We start from the raw sequence: 15,211 nt of genomic DNA, 5'->3' as shown, positions 1-15,211 counted from the left end.
TATTTAATTTTTTCCAGTAAATTATTTATATTCCTTTTAATAATTTCACTTTCAATGTCAGCAGTAGTACAATCACTACAAATTTAAATTGAATTATTTGTGATAATAGACTTTGTCTCTGAACAAGGACTTGTTACATACCAGCATACTTGAATCTAGCTCAGTGGGCTGCCTATGCCCTGGGCAAACTCCAAAGTATGTAACATCAAACATAAAGCAATTTGGTTTTCAGGATAAAGGTTTAGAAATCTCATGTTGGTTCAGGTAAAAAAATAATTGCAGACACATGTTACTCTTGGTGGAGAGAGAATACTCTATGAGCAATACAATGGTTACAGATGTGTGGACCTGATTATTTATAGCAATGTTGAACTTTTCCACATTTCTATCTGACAGCTTGTCCAGTTTGTCAATTTGTAGGAATAAAACACAATTACTTGTTGCATTCAGAGGACATCAACCCTGATATATTGCCTCTTCTATGGATATTTACAGTCATAATTAATTTTTTAATCGCCTATACTTTATGTGGAATTCTTTGAGGTTCTCATGGATTTCCTTCTTTTTAAAATCACTCCCTATTTGAAAATAAACTACTACCCCAGTTAACACCACAAAAATTGAAACTGAAGTCACTCAGTCGTGTCCGACTCTTTGCGACCCCATGGACTGTAGCCCACCAGGCTCCTCCGTCCATGGGATTCTCCAGGCAAGAATACTGGAGTGAGTTGCCATTTCCTTCTCCAGGGGATCTTCCCAACCCTGGGATCAAACCCAGGTCTCCCGCATTGCAGGCAGACGCTTTAACCTTTGAGCTACCAGGGAAGCCTAGCAGCATACCAGGAAATGATCACTAGCAGCGCGAAAAGAGGAGAGTCCCTTTAAGTTCATCAGGTTCTAAGTAAGCTCCCCAAAATTCAAAGGCACACAGAATATATTAAGTGTACTAGTTTAATTAAAATTGAGAAATTTCTATCTTGTATGGTCATTCTTCCCCATTAAAATCTGATAAGATGTCTGATACTGTTGCAGGAAGGGGGACCCCTTCCAGGGCCCGAAACTGGGCTCTTGTCTAACACTTGGAAATGAATTGTCCAAGGAGACACATGTGCTGACAAAGCAAGAGATTTTATTGGGAAAGGGCACCCGGGTGGAGAGCAGTAGGGTAAGGGAACCCAGGAGAACTGCTCTGCTGTGTGGCTCGCAGTATTGGGTTTTATGGTGATGGGATTAGTTTCTGGGTGGTCTTTGGCCAATCACTCTAATTCAGTCTTTCCTGGTGGTGCACACATCACTCAGCCAAGATGGATGCTAGAGAGAGGGATTCTTGGAAGTGGACAGACATGCAGTGTCTCCTTTCAACCTTTCCTGAACTCTTCCTGTTGGTGGTGGCTTATTAGTTCCATGGAGAAGGCAATGGCACCCCACTCCAGTACTCTTGCCTGGAAAATCCCATGGACAGGGAAGCCTGGTAGGCTGGAGTCCATGGGGTCGCTAAGAGTCAGACATGACTGAGCGACTTCACTTTCACTTTCATGCATTGGAGAAGAAAATGGCAACCCACTCCAGTCTTCTTGCCTGGAGAATCCCAGGGACGAGGGAGCCTGCTGGGCTTCCGTCTGTGGGGTTGCACAGAGTTGGACACGACTGAAGCGACTTGGCAGTAGCAGTAGCAGTATTAGTTCCATATTCCTTATCAGGATCTCCTGTCATAAAACGACTCATATAAATGGTTACTATGGTGCCTGGCCAGGGTGGGCAGTTTCAATCAGTGTGCTTCCCTAACAATACCAGTGGAAAAAGGCATCATGTCAGTTATGAAAAAGGGATAAGTCATTTATATTCTTCCCTCCTTATTCTTATACCATCTTTGCAAACAATTTCAATATAATCAAGCAACCTTTACCATTAGAGAACTAAGAACATGGTCTCGAATTTTCTTGGTCCTTATACCATAAACAATGGGGTTAAGAAAAGGTGGTACCAGAAGGTATATATTGGCAATGAAGATATGAATTTGGGGGGCCACATTGTGGCCAAAACGGTGAGTGAGGAAGGTAAAGACAGCTGTGGAGTAGAAAACGAGAATGACACAGACATGGGAGCCACAAGTGCCTAGAGCTTTAAGACTTGCTTCCCGTGATGGAAGACGAAAGACTGCACGGAGGATTAGGACATAAGACACAGCAACGAATAACCCATCACAGGAGCCGATGACAGAGGCCACACTGAGGCTGTAACGCTTGGTGGGCCCTGTGTCCACACACGCCAGCTTCACCACAGCCATGAACTCACAGTAGGTGTGGGCAATGATTCGAGCCCTGCAGTAGGGCAGCTGTCTGAGCAGGATAGGATGTGGGGAAAAGAAGGCCACGCCCCGCAGTACCACAGAAGCTCCCATTTTAGCAATGCGAGTGTGGGTGAGAATGGTGGTGTGGCGCAGTGGATGACAAATGGCCACATAACGGTCAATGGCCATAGACAAAAAGAAGCCTGATTCCATAGCAGTAAAACTATGAATGAAGAACATTTGGGTCAGGCAGGCATCAAAGGCAATGTCCTGGGCTCCGAGCCAGAAGAGACAGAGCATGCGAGGCAGTGTAGACGTGGAGAGGACCAGGTCGGTGACAGAGAGCATGCACAGAAAGAGAAACATAGGCTTGTGGAGGCTTTGCTCTGTCCTCACCACAGCCAGAATGGTCATATTCCCCACCACAGCCACCACATACATGGAGCAGAAGGGAATCCCAATCCAAACATGCAGTTGCTCTAGTCCTGGGATGCCCATCAGCAAGAAAGTGTCTGGAGATGTTTGGGATTTATTGGCTGGTCCCATTGCTCTGCTGCTTTCTGTCTCTTGCTGATAGAATCCTCCTTTTTACAGCAGAAGCTTTGTGCCAAGATCATCACAACCAAATCTGGCAACAAATGAAAAACAAGTCTGGAAGATCCCAAAGCAGCACATTAGAAAACATCCAAGGTTACACTTCAGGGTGAAAAAATTTAGTAACACTAATTACTAAAATAAAAACCTTGCAACCAGACACAAAGTACTAATTCTAAATCAAGTCATGAATCTCACACATTTAAGAACAAAACAAACTCTAAATCTGTTAACAATCTATGTATAATAAAATTTAATACTACTTTTTAAATTCACAATTTGCTTTCAACTTAAGTCAAATTATCCTTTGATAAACAATATCAGGCATTATAAATGGAAAGGATCTAAGATTTCATCTAACCCAACTTTCTTAATATCATTCTGAGATATAATATTCTAGGATATGTCTGAAGTATTCTCTGAGAGTACATATGCTCAGGTATGATTACTCATTTCCTAGTCCATTACACATGTTCCCAGTACTGTCACAGAACCTATCTTCAGGGGGTATGAAACAGTACTGCCCATTCCATGGAGCTCTACAGATTTATCTGTCTTGTACATAAAAGTCTTCACTAAATTTGAGCTTTAACAGTCATACCTTCATTAAGTTCTCTCCTTTTCAGTGAAATAGTCCCAATTGACATATCTGCTTATTTTAAGCTTAATTTTCAAAAATCCTAACTTTCTACCTTAATTCTTCTGTACATGCCCCAATATGCCTTGTTTCTTACTTTGATCACTTATATCTGAACACACTAATCACTACAAAGATCCACGCACTTGGTACCACTTTTGATTCGTACATTATTAGTGTGATTTCAGTTACTATAATTGTTTAAGTGAAATAAGAAAGTAAAACTTAGTGATCCTAACATGAAAAAAAATATATATTTTCCTGGAATCTTTGTATATGTTCATTTGTAGCTGGAAAAGCAATGTAAGCTAAATATCATTTTTCAAATTTTTTCAATTAAAACATAGTACCCCAGAGTGTTATGAATAATGCAATAGCCTCACAGAAAGAATGGCTGAGACATCAGAATTCTAACATAACTCTGTATGACTGCAAAGTTCACATTATTTCCATTACACCAAAATCAGTATTTGCTGTCACAGATGTTAAGTAATAGTAAAATATAACCAACAAAAAATTTTCATAATTTTAAAGTCATATTTGTTAAGACACCTTTGAGCATTTCAACATTTGCCTTTTTCATTAAACTTGATAATCTATAGAGTATTATTTTATATATTACTTTAAATAACCATTGTTTTTATTTTATTATTATTAAGCATCTATCAATATTCACATCCTGAATTAAATGATTATTGTCTATTAATTTTAAAGGTATTTATTCTACATCTACAATGAAGCAATTGAAATCTAATTTTGAAATAAGAATAGACCAATAACAAGATTCTTTTTATCATCCTAGGAAATTGTGATTAACCACCCTAATATACTTTACATAATATCCATAAATTAGAAATGGATCTGTTGAGATAAATGTAATTACAAATATTGAGTCTTATTTACTTCATAACCTCAGATATGTAGATGACACCATGCTTATGGCAGAAAGTGAAAAGGAACTAAAGAGCCTCTTGATGAAAGTGAAAGTGGAGAGTGAAAAAGTTGGCCTAAATCTCAACATTCAGAAAATGAAGATCGTGGCATCCGGTCCCATCACTTCATGGGAAATAGATGGGGAAACAGTGGAAACAGTCTCAGACTTTATTTTGGGGGGCTCCAAAATCACTGCAGATGGTGACTGCAGCCATGAAATTAAAAGACACTTACTCCTTGGAAGAAACGTTATGACCAACCTAGATAGCATATTCAAAAGCTAAGACATTACTTTGCCAACTAAGGTCTGTCTAGTCAATGCTATGGTTTTTCCTGTGGTCATGTATGGATGCGAGAGTTGGACTGTGAAGAAAGCTGAGTGCCGAAGAATTGATGCTTTTGAACTGTGGTGTTGGAGAAGACTCTTGAGAGTCCCTTCGACAGCAAGGAGATCCAACCAGTCCATTCTGAAGATCAGCCCTGGAATTTCTTTGGAAGGAATGATGCTAAAGCTGAAGCTCCAGTACTTTGGCCACCTCATGGGAAGAGTTGACTCATTGGAAAAGACTCTGATGCTGGGAGGGATTGGGGGCAGGAGGAGAAGGGGATGATAGAGGATGAGATGGCTGAATGGCATCAGGGACTCGATGGATGTGAGTCTGAGTGAACTCCGGGAGTTGGTGATGGACAGGGAGGCCTGGTGTGCTGCAATTCATGGGGTTGCAAAGAGTCGGACATGACTGAGTGACTGAACTGAACTGAATTTATAGTCTGATCAAGTGTTATCAAAACTGGCATATGACTTACATTACCCAGCATTTTGGGAGGAACATAGACCTTGTTAAACTGACTATATATTATATTAGAAATATTCCCAGTGTCTTCTGAAAAATTTTCCAGCCTGATCTGAGCTCTGTAAATGATCATTTATATAATACTTTAAATGACCAGGATAATTAACTCAGAAGAAATAAAGTTCAATAAATCTTGAAATGTATCATTCATCATGCTGCTGCTGCTGCTGCAGCTAAGTCGCTTCAGTCATGTCTGACTCTGTGTGACCCCATAGACGGCAGCCCACCAGGCTCCCCCGTCCCTGGGATTCTCCAGGCAAGAACACTGGAGTGGGTTGTTATTTCCTTCTCCAATGCATGAAAGTGAAAAGTGAAAGTGAAGTCGCTCAGTCATGTCCGACTCCTAGCAACCCCATGGACTATAGCCTATCAGGCTCCTCCATCCATGGGATTTTCCAGGCAAGAGTACTGGAGTGGGGTGCCAATGCCTTCTCCAATCACTCATCATAAGTAACGGTTTAACTTGTTCTCATCTTTTTTTTTCCCTTCTGTCTGATTATTTCATTCCTATCACACGTTCTTCCTATGCCCTTTTATTAAATGCATGTATTTCCATAAAAACTTTTAGTTGTGTTCTATATACTGATTATGGGCTTCTCTGGTGGCTCAGATGGTAAAAAAAAAAATCCACCTGCAATGTGGGAGACTTGGGTTTGGTCCCTGGGTTGGGAAGATCCCTTGGAGGAGGCAATGGCAACCCACTCCAGCATTTTGCCTGGAGAATCCCCATGGAGAGAGGAGCCTGGTGGGCTACAGTCCATGGGGTCACAAAGAATCAGATATGACTGAGCAACTAAGCACACAGCAGAGCACAGACACTGATTATATTTTTTCTCGGTTTCCTCAACTGTAAAGTGGAGAAAATAAAATGCTGTTAATGCTTAACAAATTAGCACATTATCTTACACAGAGCATTTTAAGATACTGTTTCTATACCTCCCATGGGGGTAACAACTAACTTCTAACTATTCCCCAAATGCAACATGTTTTTTGGTGAAATTGTGCCTTTTTCACCTACTTCTCTGATTGTAATGTTCCTCCCCCTCCTTTTTATTAACTTCCTTTGGCAATCCACTGTTCTTGCAGTATCTAGGTCAAAAGTAATATTCTTCCTCCCACAAACATTTGCCATGACTGATCAACATCTACTGTTGACTGGGAGGAACATGGCTCTTCCTCGCTCAGAGTGGAATCTGACCTCAAAGCTTATCCTGGTCAAGGAATTAAATGCTACTTTAACTCTTCTTTGAAGTGTCTATGACCATATGCTCCATATACTTTAGATAATCAGCTGAGTTCACTACAGCTTTTTAGTGTTTTACATATCTACAAGATATACTCTTAACTTTACTAAGAGTATTTTTGAAGAGATGGACATTACCTTTTTGAGGAAGGATCTCATAATTTAAATGCAGATGTTTGAATGTAGCCTCCTTCTCTCTTTTTCTGTCCTGTATCTCTGTCAACTCACCCAAATTAGAAGTTCAGAGTGATCCAGACAGCCATCTTGCATGACAGCAGGTGCTAAGAAGTGTGGTCATTGACTATCAGCTGGATTATACCCAGCATCAAATCCCACTGGATTTAACAGTGTAGGTGGCAGGGGAATCAGTGGTCCTCCAGGATATGGGGCCTTTTCCCAAACTACAAGACTTAAATTACTCTAATTAATATTAACTATCCCATAAGATAACAAATAAGGATATTATTATTTCCCAAAGGTTTTCTGAGTGCTTTGATATGAAATATATTTGTGGGAAAATGTTAGGAAATCTCAAAATAATAAGAAAGCATTATGTTCATATACTGAGAGGTCATCACTTTCTGGGCCTATGTTTAATGCTAAAAAACCCTTCTTTCATTGATCTTCAAAACAACCTTTGTAAATAGGAAATTACCACCAAAAAGTCGAGGAAGCAGTGAGACCATTAGATTAAATGATTTAAGTAAAATTTTTACAGCAAATGAAGGGTGACTTTAGGAACTGAATCCAGATATCTCTAGCTCCACATTTTATTTACTTAATCACTATATGATCAAGATTTAAAACTGAAGTATGCCTGAATTAAAGTCTATAACTTCCATGGATTATAACTGATAACATCCCAAAGGACCAACAAGAACCTTTATAGTCTTGTTGGTTCTTGGCATCACTTTCCGCTACACAGCTCATCTTTAAGTTTCCCTGAGTCTCAACCAGTCCAGACTTTCTTTCACTGTCTCCTTTAAGATTCTGATTCATGTTTATGCTTCTATGTATGATACTTCCTAGGCCTTTTCATTTCCTATTCATTTCAAGGTTATGATGGAATGTCACTGCTTCAATAAGGACTACTATTCTTTTATACCAAATTATGTTTATATGTTATATTTCTACTGCAATTTGTATTCTTCCACTTTCTCATTTATCATATTGGTAAATATTTTTCAATGATTGACGCCAGTCCAGATGTTCAGCATACAATCACACAGGTTGTGATCTAAATAACCACGGGGACACCAATCTCATAGCCTCTGATATGAATGGTCCCTAGGTCAGAGAGGCCCATGTACAGAGGCAATCTTTGGCTTATTTTTATAACAGAGATCTCAAGCATGCACTTTTCTACAAAGATGGCTAGAGAAAAACATCATCTACAGCCAAGGGACTGGTCTTATTTTGAATTCATATTCATTATATCAAGTAGGCCCCTAATACTACATTTAATTTTGAAGTCTTTTAATTTCTCAGTCTCCTCAAATTGTTTCCTGTATTCGTTTAATCCAAACCTCTGTCACACTTCCCCTAACTTCACTCTTAGATGATAAACTAGATTCCTCTTTCACTGAGAAAAAAGAAGCAAGAGAAGATCCCATCAACATGTTTACCAACATGTCTATCTATCTGTCAACTTCTCCACTTGTGCAATATAGCCTTCCCTGTCTTGCAACTCAACTATTTTGATTTTGCTTTTTGTTGTTGTTGTTGTTATGCCTTCTCATGGGTAATCATCATTGTCTTTCTGTGGCCTCATAGTGGATGCATGATATCTAAGTCAGGTAAGTTTTTAAGTTGATTTCTGTCACTGATCTGGAAGAGAGTGATAATTAAGGGAAGGATTACAGTGCTAGACTTCAGGTCATGCACAGAGAGGATGCCCAGGAAGAGATATGTGGCTTTATACCAAGTAGGGTCTGTCTTGATGATGAACACAAGCACACATTTCTCAACCTGAACCAAAAGGTAGAAAAACAAGCCTAGGCAGATGGAAAGGAAGACAATGGAAACCTCCAGTCCTGACTTTCTAGGGAGTAGAAAGGTGGTTGGATGAAAACTGATTCTATTAAGAACTAACATCAAAGGAGTTATTTATCCTTCTCTACTCTGAGTTTGAAAGAGATCGTTGCATGCTCAGTTATGTTCAACTCTTTGCAACCCCATGGACTGTGGCCCACCAGGCTCCTCTGTCCATGGAATTTCCTAGGCAAGAATATTGGAATGGGTTGCTATTTCCTTCTCTAGGGGATCTTTCCTGACCCAGGGTTTGAACCGGCATCTCTTGAGTCTCCTGCATTGGCAGGCAGATTTTTTTTTTTTTTTAACCACTGTGCCACCTGGGAAGCCCACTCAGAGCTTAAAACTGTTAAAAATCCCAATGCATAAAACTAGAAATTAATTTTAGTCATGAGATAAAAAGCCGAGTATCCTAATGAATGTACTGAATCTTGACCTCTTATATATAGACGATCTGCAACCTAATAGCTTGACTTACAATTTTTGACTTTACAATAGTGCAAACTGATACACATTCAGTAGAAACAGTACAGTGATTATTGAATTTTGATTTTTTTCCAAAGCTAGCCATATGTAGTAAGATACCCTCCTGCTGCTGGGCAGTACAGTGAGCTGCAGCTCCGTCAACCACGCGATCATGAGAGCAAAAATGTTCACAAGCACTGTTCATCCACAAAACCATCCTGTTTTTCACTTTCAGTACAGTATTCAATAAATTACATAAGATATTCAACACTTTGTTATAAAATAGCCTTTGTGTTAAATGTATCTGCCCATCTGTAGGCTAATGTAGGTGTTCTGAGCACATTTCAGGTAAGTGAGGCGAAGCTATGACATTCAGTAGGTTAGGTGTATTATATGCATTTTTTACCTATGCTATTTTTAACTTATGATGGATTTATCAGTATGTAACCCCACCGGAAAATGAGGAAGATATGTATAGGATTCAGAGCAATCAGACATGGGTGATTAGCCACGTCTTATCAATCTCAGTTTTGAAAATAAGTGAGTAGTAAACTGAACTCTGGAGAGAAGAAAGGACAAAATCTCCAAGTGTGTGTGGGTTGGGAGGGTATGATGGTTACTTAGAATATTATCTATATTAAAATAAGTTCTCCATATGTGTGATATGTCTGATGAACAGATTAATATATCATTATGACTAAAATAGAGCATTTCAGTGCACTAAAAAAGCACTGGTTTTACATATTCATAAATTCTTTGAAGCTCTAAGAGATGGAATAAAGGCATATATTCACGTTTTTTCTTTAACAGAGGCAAAATAGTCAGTTAGATATCTTGGTATAACAGTACTTGAGAAATAAATGGAAGAATTCCAAGATTAAAGTATATCTCTTATTTGTATTTCTAAGTTTTATGCCCTTAAGGGGAGATAAAGATATAGATATACAGATATAGCCATATACACATAACCTTTTCTCTGTGGGAAATATACTGAACCTATAAGAACTATTGGATTATGTGTTTTCCTCATTGTTCTTTGTTTCAAACTAAGCGGTCTATCCACATTTCTCATGAGAAGTAACAGGATCTCTGTTTTATGTGAGGAAAGAATGTTGAGAAATTCTAATGGTTCTACTATTTCAGACCTGTAGAATAAGAACTGCCAAACCCAGAGAGAAAATTGTGAAGATTGGACTCATACAATAAGATAAAGTCGAGGGTCTTAAATCCTGAAATACTGATGATCTATGATGTTGTAGCACCACTACCACAATTCTTTCTCATATGCAGCAAGGCTTTTTCACATTTCTCAAATTTTTGTTCAAACCCCGCCACCAGTTGAATGTCCTTTCCCCTCCCCTCTACACAGTCATCATTTTCTGTTCACACTTTTCTCTTTTCCTATGATCTCTTCTCAGAGAAGGCAATGGCACCCCACTCCAGTACTCTTAATTCTACCCACAATGAAATTCACATATGGTGAAATCCTATGATTGCTAATTTTGATTACAAAACATACTGATTATTATCAATGTTTCCTGAATAGGAATCTTAATCACTGTATTATTTGGAACAACTGACTGACATAAATTTTAAACATCACAAATTTTAGAATTGAGATTCTAAGATTGAAAGCATCTTCTAAACTTATTTAGAATATTTTTATGTGATCTATGAAATTCTGATCAATTTTAGGGGAAGTGGATATAGAAATTTTGGTGAGTTTAAGGAATCTGCTGACATTTTACGAAATCCAGCCAAAAGATCACAATCGGTCTCCTACTAAAAGCTTCTCTGTAAGGTATACAGTTGATATATTTCTTAGACAACCTCCAGAGCAGTGTCCAGAGACTACCATCTCTAGGAACTTCTCATCTGCTAAAATCACCTTGGGCTGTGCTGTGCTAAGTCACTTCAGTTGTGCCCAACTCTTTACGACCCTACGGGCTGTAGCCTGCCAGGCTACTCTGTCCATGGGATTCCCCAGGCAAGAACACTGGAGTGGGTTGCCATGCCCTCTTCAGGGGATCTTCCTGACCCAGCGATCAAACCTGCATCTCTTACATTTCCTGCATTGGCAGGTGGGTTCTTTACCACTAGTGCCACCTGAGAAGCCCTAAAATCACTTTATCTACCTTCTATCAGAAGCACTTAGTTATTACTAAGCAAAACAATAGTGTATGGGATTTGTACTCTTATCCATGCACCTTGTTATTTTCTCTTCCTGGTAATATGGCAGTTTGACAATTATAACTACTAAATATCAAATCTGTAATATATGAACTGCATTCTAGCAGTCAGTAGAATTGAAGATATTGTTTATTTTTTTTAATAGTCCTGGCTCAATCATAATTTGTCTAAAAAGCCACTGAAGCTCTAACATCAATCTTGACACCTTCACAAAAATTCATGTTTCTGAGTTTATTAAATTATTTTTGTTTCTGCTTGTTTCCCTTGAGGGGAATACTCATGCCTTCTTAATTAAATTTATTTAGTTTTGGGGTATTATTAGTACTACTCATTTTTCTCAAGCCTTTAATTTCATTCAACCAGGTCACAGATACAACACTTATCACTGGTTCTAAATATTCACAGCCATATGACTCAAGATTTCTTCAAAATGTCTGGTCTATAAAATTCAGCATGCAGATCTTAGATAACTTTTCCTTTTTTGGAGCGGGTGGGCAGGAAGAGGTGTCTACTTAAGTTTTCTATCCTTCTATCTACTTTTCATTCCCTATTGTACCTACCTCCAAAAGGTACATATTTAGAATGATTAACAACTCCATCACTAATATTACTAAATAAAAAAGTTACAGTAATGTGTTGAGTTAGAATCTATAGATATTCTACACATCTGGTAAATAACAAATTTCAGGTGGTAAGTGCAAATCAGCTTACGGGAGTGAAAGCAGTTACTTATTTTCCCTACATCATCTCTTGCAGTTCTATATATCTTGAACTATGTACTTCATTGATCCAACTAAAATCAGGCAACTTTTATACTTAGTGCCTTAACAACATGCTCCCGTATTTTCTTGGTCCTTACTCCATACACAATGGGGTTGAGAAATGGGGGCACCAAAAGATACATATTTGCAATAAAAATATGGATATGTGCAGGTATATTTTTCCCAAAACGGTGAGTGAAAATGGAAAAGCCAGTTGTGGAGTAAAAGACAAGAATAACACAAACATGGGATCCACATGTGCCCAAAGCCTTAAAGCCAGCTTCTCGAGATGGCAAGTGGAATACAGACTGGAGGATGAAGACATAGGATACAGCAGTAAGAATCGCATCACATGAGCCAATGATAGAAGCCACACTGAGGCTGTAACGTGAGGTGGCTCCTGTGTCCACACACGCCAGCTTCAGCACAGCCATAAACTCACAGTAGGTGTGGGCAATGATTCGTGTTCTGCAGTAAGGCAGCTGTTTGAGCAGAATGGGGTGTGGAGAAAAGAAGGCAACTCCCCGAATCACCACAATAATACCCATTATAGTGATGCGAGTGTTGGTCAGTATGGTGGTGTGGCGCAGTGGATGACAAATGGCCACATAACGGTCAATGGCCATGGTCAGGAAAAAGCCTGATTCCATGGTAGTGAAGCTGTGAATGAAGAACATTTGGGTCAGGCAGGCATCAAAGGCAATGTCATGGGCTCCAAGCCAGAAGAGACAGAGCATGCGAGGCAGTGTAGACGAGGAGAGGACCAGGTCAGTGATGGAGAGCATGCACAGAAAGAGGAACATGGGCTCATGGAGTCTTCGCTCTGCCCTAACCACAGCCAGAATGGTCACATTCCCCACCACCACCACCACATACATGGAGCAGAAGGGAATCCCAATCCAGACATGCAGGTGCTCCAGTCCTGGGATGCCCATCAGCGAGAAGGTGACAGGAGAGGGATGAGAAGTGTTGAGAGGAGGCATGATGGTTTTTTCTTTGATTGTTATCAGTTCTTCCGAAGATAAAGTTGCCATGCCAAGATGACCACAACCAGAAGCTGAAAACATGGGAGATTTAGTTGAGGAAAACCCTTAATTATCTGTTTCTAAAACAATTCAAATTCATAACCACATGAATTTTAATTCACTAGGATCAGAGAAATAAAATGTGTAATATCATACCAAATATTGTGTTTGCAAATACATAAAGATCATTCATGTGTCACTGCATATTATCATAGGTGCATATAGGTCATCTTATCCATTTATTTCCAACAAAAAGTTTCTCTATCTACTTAATTCAACAACTATTTGTTAAGCAGTTACTGTATAACAAACCATGTCCTAGGCACTGGGAATAAAGTAACACACATCAGATATTCTTCTCAAGGAGATTACACTCTACCAGAAAAACATCACAATAGGATGGTGATGAAAATGTTACGTAAGCTGATATCTAAATTTGGGAGCTCACATTCTATCTAGGAAATCAGACATTCTTGGAATGGAAATAGCAAGAAATATTACTGTGAAGCAGGAGCAAACAGACAAGAGTGTCAGTGGTGGGAACTTAAAAATCAAAGGAAAAAGCAGGAGGCGATGAAGGCAATTTTTCCACATCAATGACTTAATCTTCACATCCCCACTGTCATCACTGTGTTGAGAATATTCTAAAATTATCTGCTTCAGTTTCATCTGTAAAAACTTCATGAAAGATATTTAATTTTCCAATGATTATATGGCTCCAAATTTGTTGTAGATAACCTGACTTGGTGTGTTGTCATCTGTCACTCATAAGTTCTCCATACCACCAGTTCCATAGGATTTATTTCCTTTCTACTTCTTCCTGTGATAGTTGCCTGAAAATTATATTGGTAACGTATTCACACTTTTCCAAATGCAGTATCACAATGTGAAAAGTGCACAGTTAATATTTAAACTATGGATTTATGACTTGATAAAGTGGAGTCTAAGAAGAGCATGCTCCAATTCCCCAAGGTGAATAATACAAGATATTATTCCTCAGAATGCAGAAGTCCAAAGCCATCTTGGGTTTTGACTTCCCTCTTCAAGCTGCTTTTATGTCAGTGATAAACAGAAACTATGTTCTTTGGAGCAAGATTCCTTAATCTTTCAGTCAGTATTTCTCTCAAGTGAGAAGACTTTCCATGGCCGTAATTGATTAAGTAGAGACATTGTAAAACTTTTTGGGAGTTATTGAAAATTCTTGTTTCACTTGAAGACTGCATAACTCACAGTCTAGGTGATTTAAGTAGTAGAAATAAACAATCTCCACCTCCTGATTTAAGAGAAAGAAAGTTAAAATGCAGGCAATCAAGCTCCTGGAGTTACATATTAAATCTGGATAACTAAAAATTCATAGGGCTGCATGCAGTAAAAATGTGATATCAGTTGGAGTATTTCCAAATGAGAGAATGATCTTGACACCCTTGGGTTGGCTCTTAAATGACAATAATATATCCCATGCCTCTGGATCTCATTTGTCACACTGCCTATGTGTCTAATATGAAGCCATGGTGTATTATGATGTCAGTTTTTTCCTATTTTTTCTACTGTATACCTTTTAAATGAAGACATTATCATATGTCCTTTGGAAAAAGTATAAACAAGGACTATACATATACATACACATGTGAATATATACATATATGTGTATGTGTGTGCTAAATCACTTCAGTCATATCCAACTCTGTACCACTCTATGAATTGCAGCCTGCCAGGCTACTCTGTCCATGGGATTCTCCAGGCAAGAATACTGGGGTGGGTTGCCACACCCTCTTCCAGGGGATATTCCCAACCCTAGAGATAAAACTCAGGTTTCTTAAGTCTCCTGCATTGGCAGGCTGGTTCTTTACTAGAGCCACCTGGGAAGCCTATACATATATATGCACACATATATACATAAAATATATATATATATATATGAATATAGATGAATGTCTATTAAGGTTAATGCTATTCGATATTTTCCTATACTCAATATTTCAAACAGGCTATTTCACTGTAGAGATAGGCTCTTTTGTGCACCTTCATTTATTCCTCCAGAAACCCACATTCTAATACAAGCAGAGCTGTTCATACTTGATTGGTAAATTGACCTGCCTGTGTGCATGCTCACTTACTCAGCTGTGTCTGACTCTCTGCGACACCATGGACTTTAGCCCACCAGGCTCCTCTGTTCATGGAATTCTCC

The 15,211-nt window shown here is 38.8% G+C and overlaps 2 protein-coding genes across 2 annotated transcripts; both read right to left on the bottom strand.

Annotated features, from left to right (window-relative positions):
* Window positions 1–1,891: 1,891 nt before the first annotated feature.
* Window positions 1,892–2,836, bottom strand: LOC138093115 (olfactory receptor 52P1-like). The gene has a single exon (XM_068989227.1). The coding sequence runs from the start codon at window positions 2,834–2,836 to the stop codon at window positions 1,892–1,894; it is 945 nt and encodes a 314-aa protein (XP_068845328.1).
* Window positions 2,837–12,036: 9,200 nt separating this feature from the next.
* LOC138093218 (olfactory receptor 52D1-like) lies at window positions 12,037–12,981 on the bottom strand. The gene has a single exon (XM_068989336.1). It carries the CDS (start codon window positions 12,979–12,981, stop codon window positions 12,037–12,039), a length of 945 nt encoding a protein of 314 aa, XP_068845437.1.
* Window positions 12,982–15,211: the final 2,230 nt, after the last annotated feature.

This window comes from Capricornis sumatraensis, chromosome 16 (assembly GCF_032405125.1).
Source record: "Capricornis sumatraensis isolate serow.1 chromosome 16, serow.2, whole genome shotgun sequence".
Classification (NCBI taxonomy): Eukaryota; Metazoa; Chordata; class Mammalia; order Artiodactyla; family Bovidae; genus Capricornis; species Capricornis sumatraensis.
Note: the sequence above shows the minus strand (reverse complement) of the source record. Positions and strands in the feature narration are given on the sequence as shown.

Excerpts from the sequence above, each read along its gene's own strand:
- LOC138093115 (XM_068989227.1), bottom strand. The coding sequence starts at position 2,836 with ATGGGACCAGCCAATAAATCCCAAACATCTCCAGACACTTTCTTGCTG.
- LOC138093218 (XM_068989336.1), bottom strand. The coding sequence starts at position 12,981 with ATGCCTCCTCTCAACACTTCTCATCCCTCTCCTGTCACCTTCTCGCTG.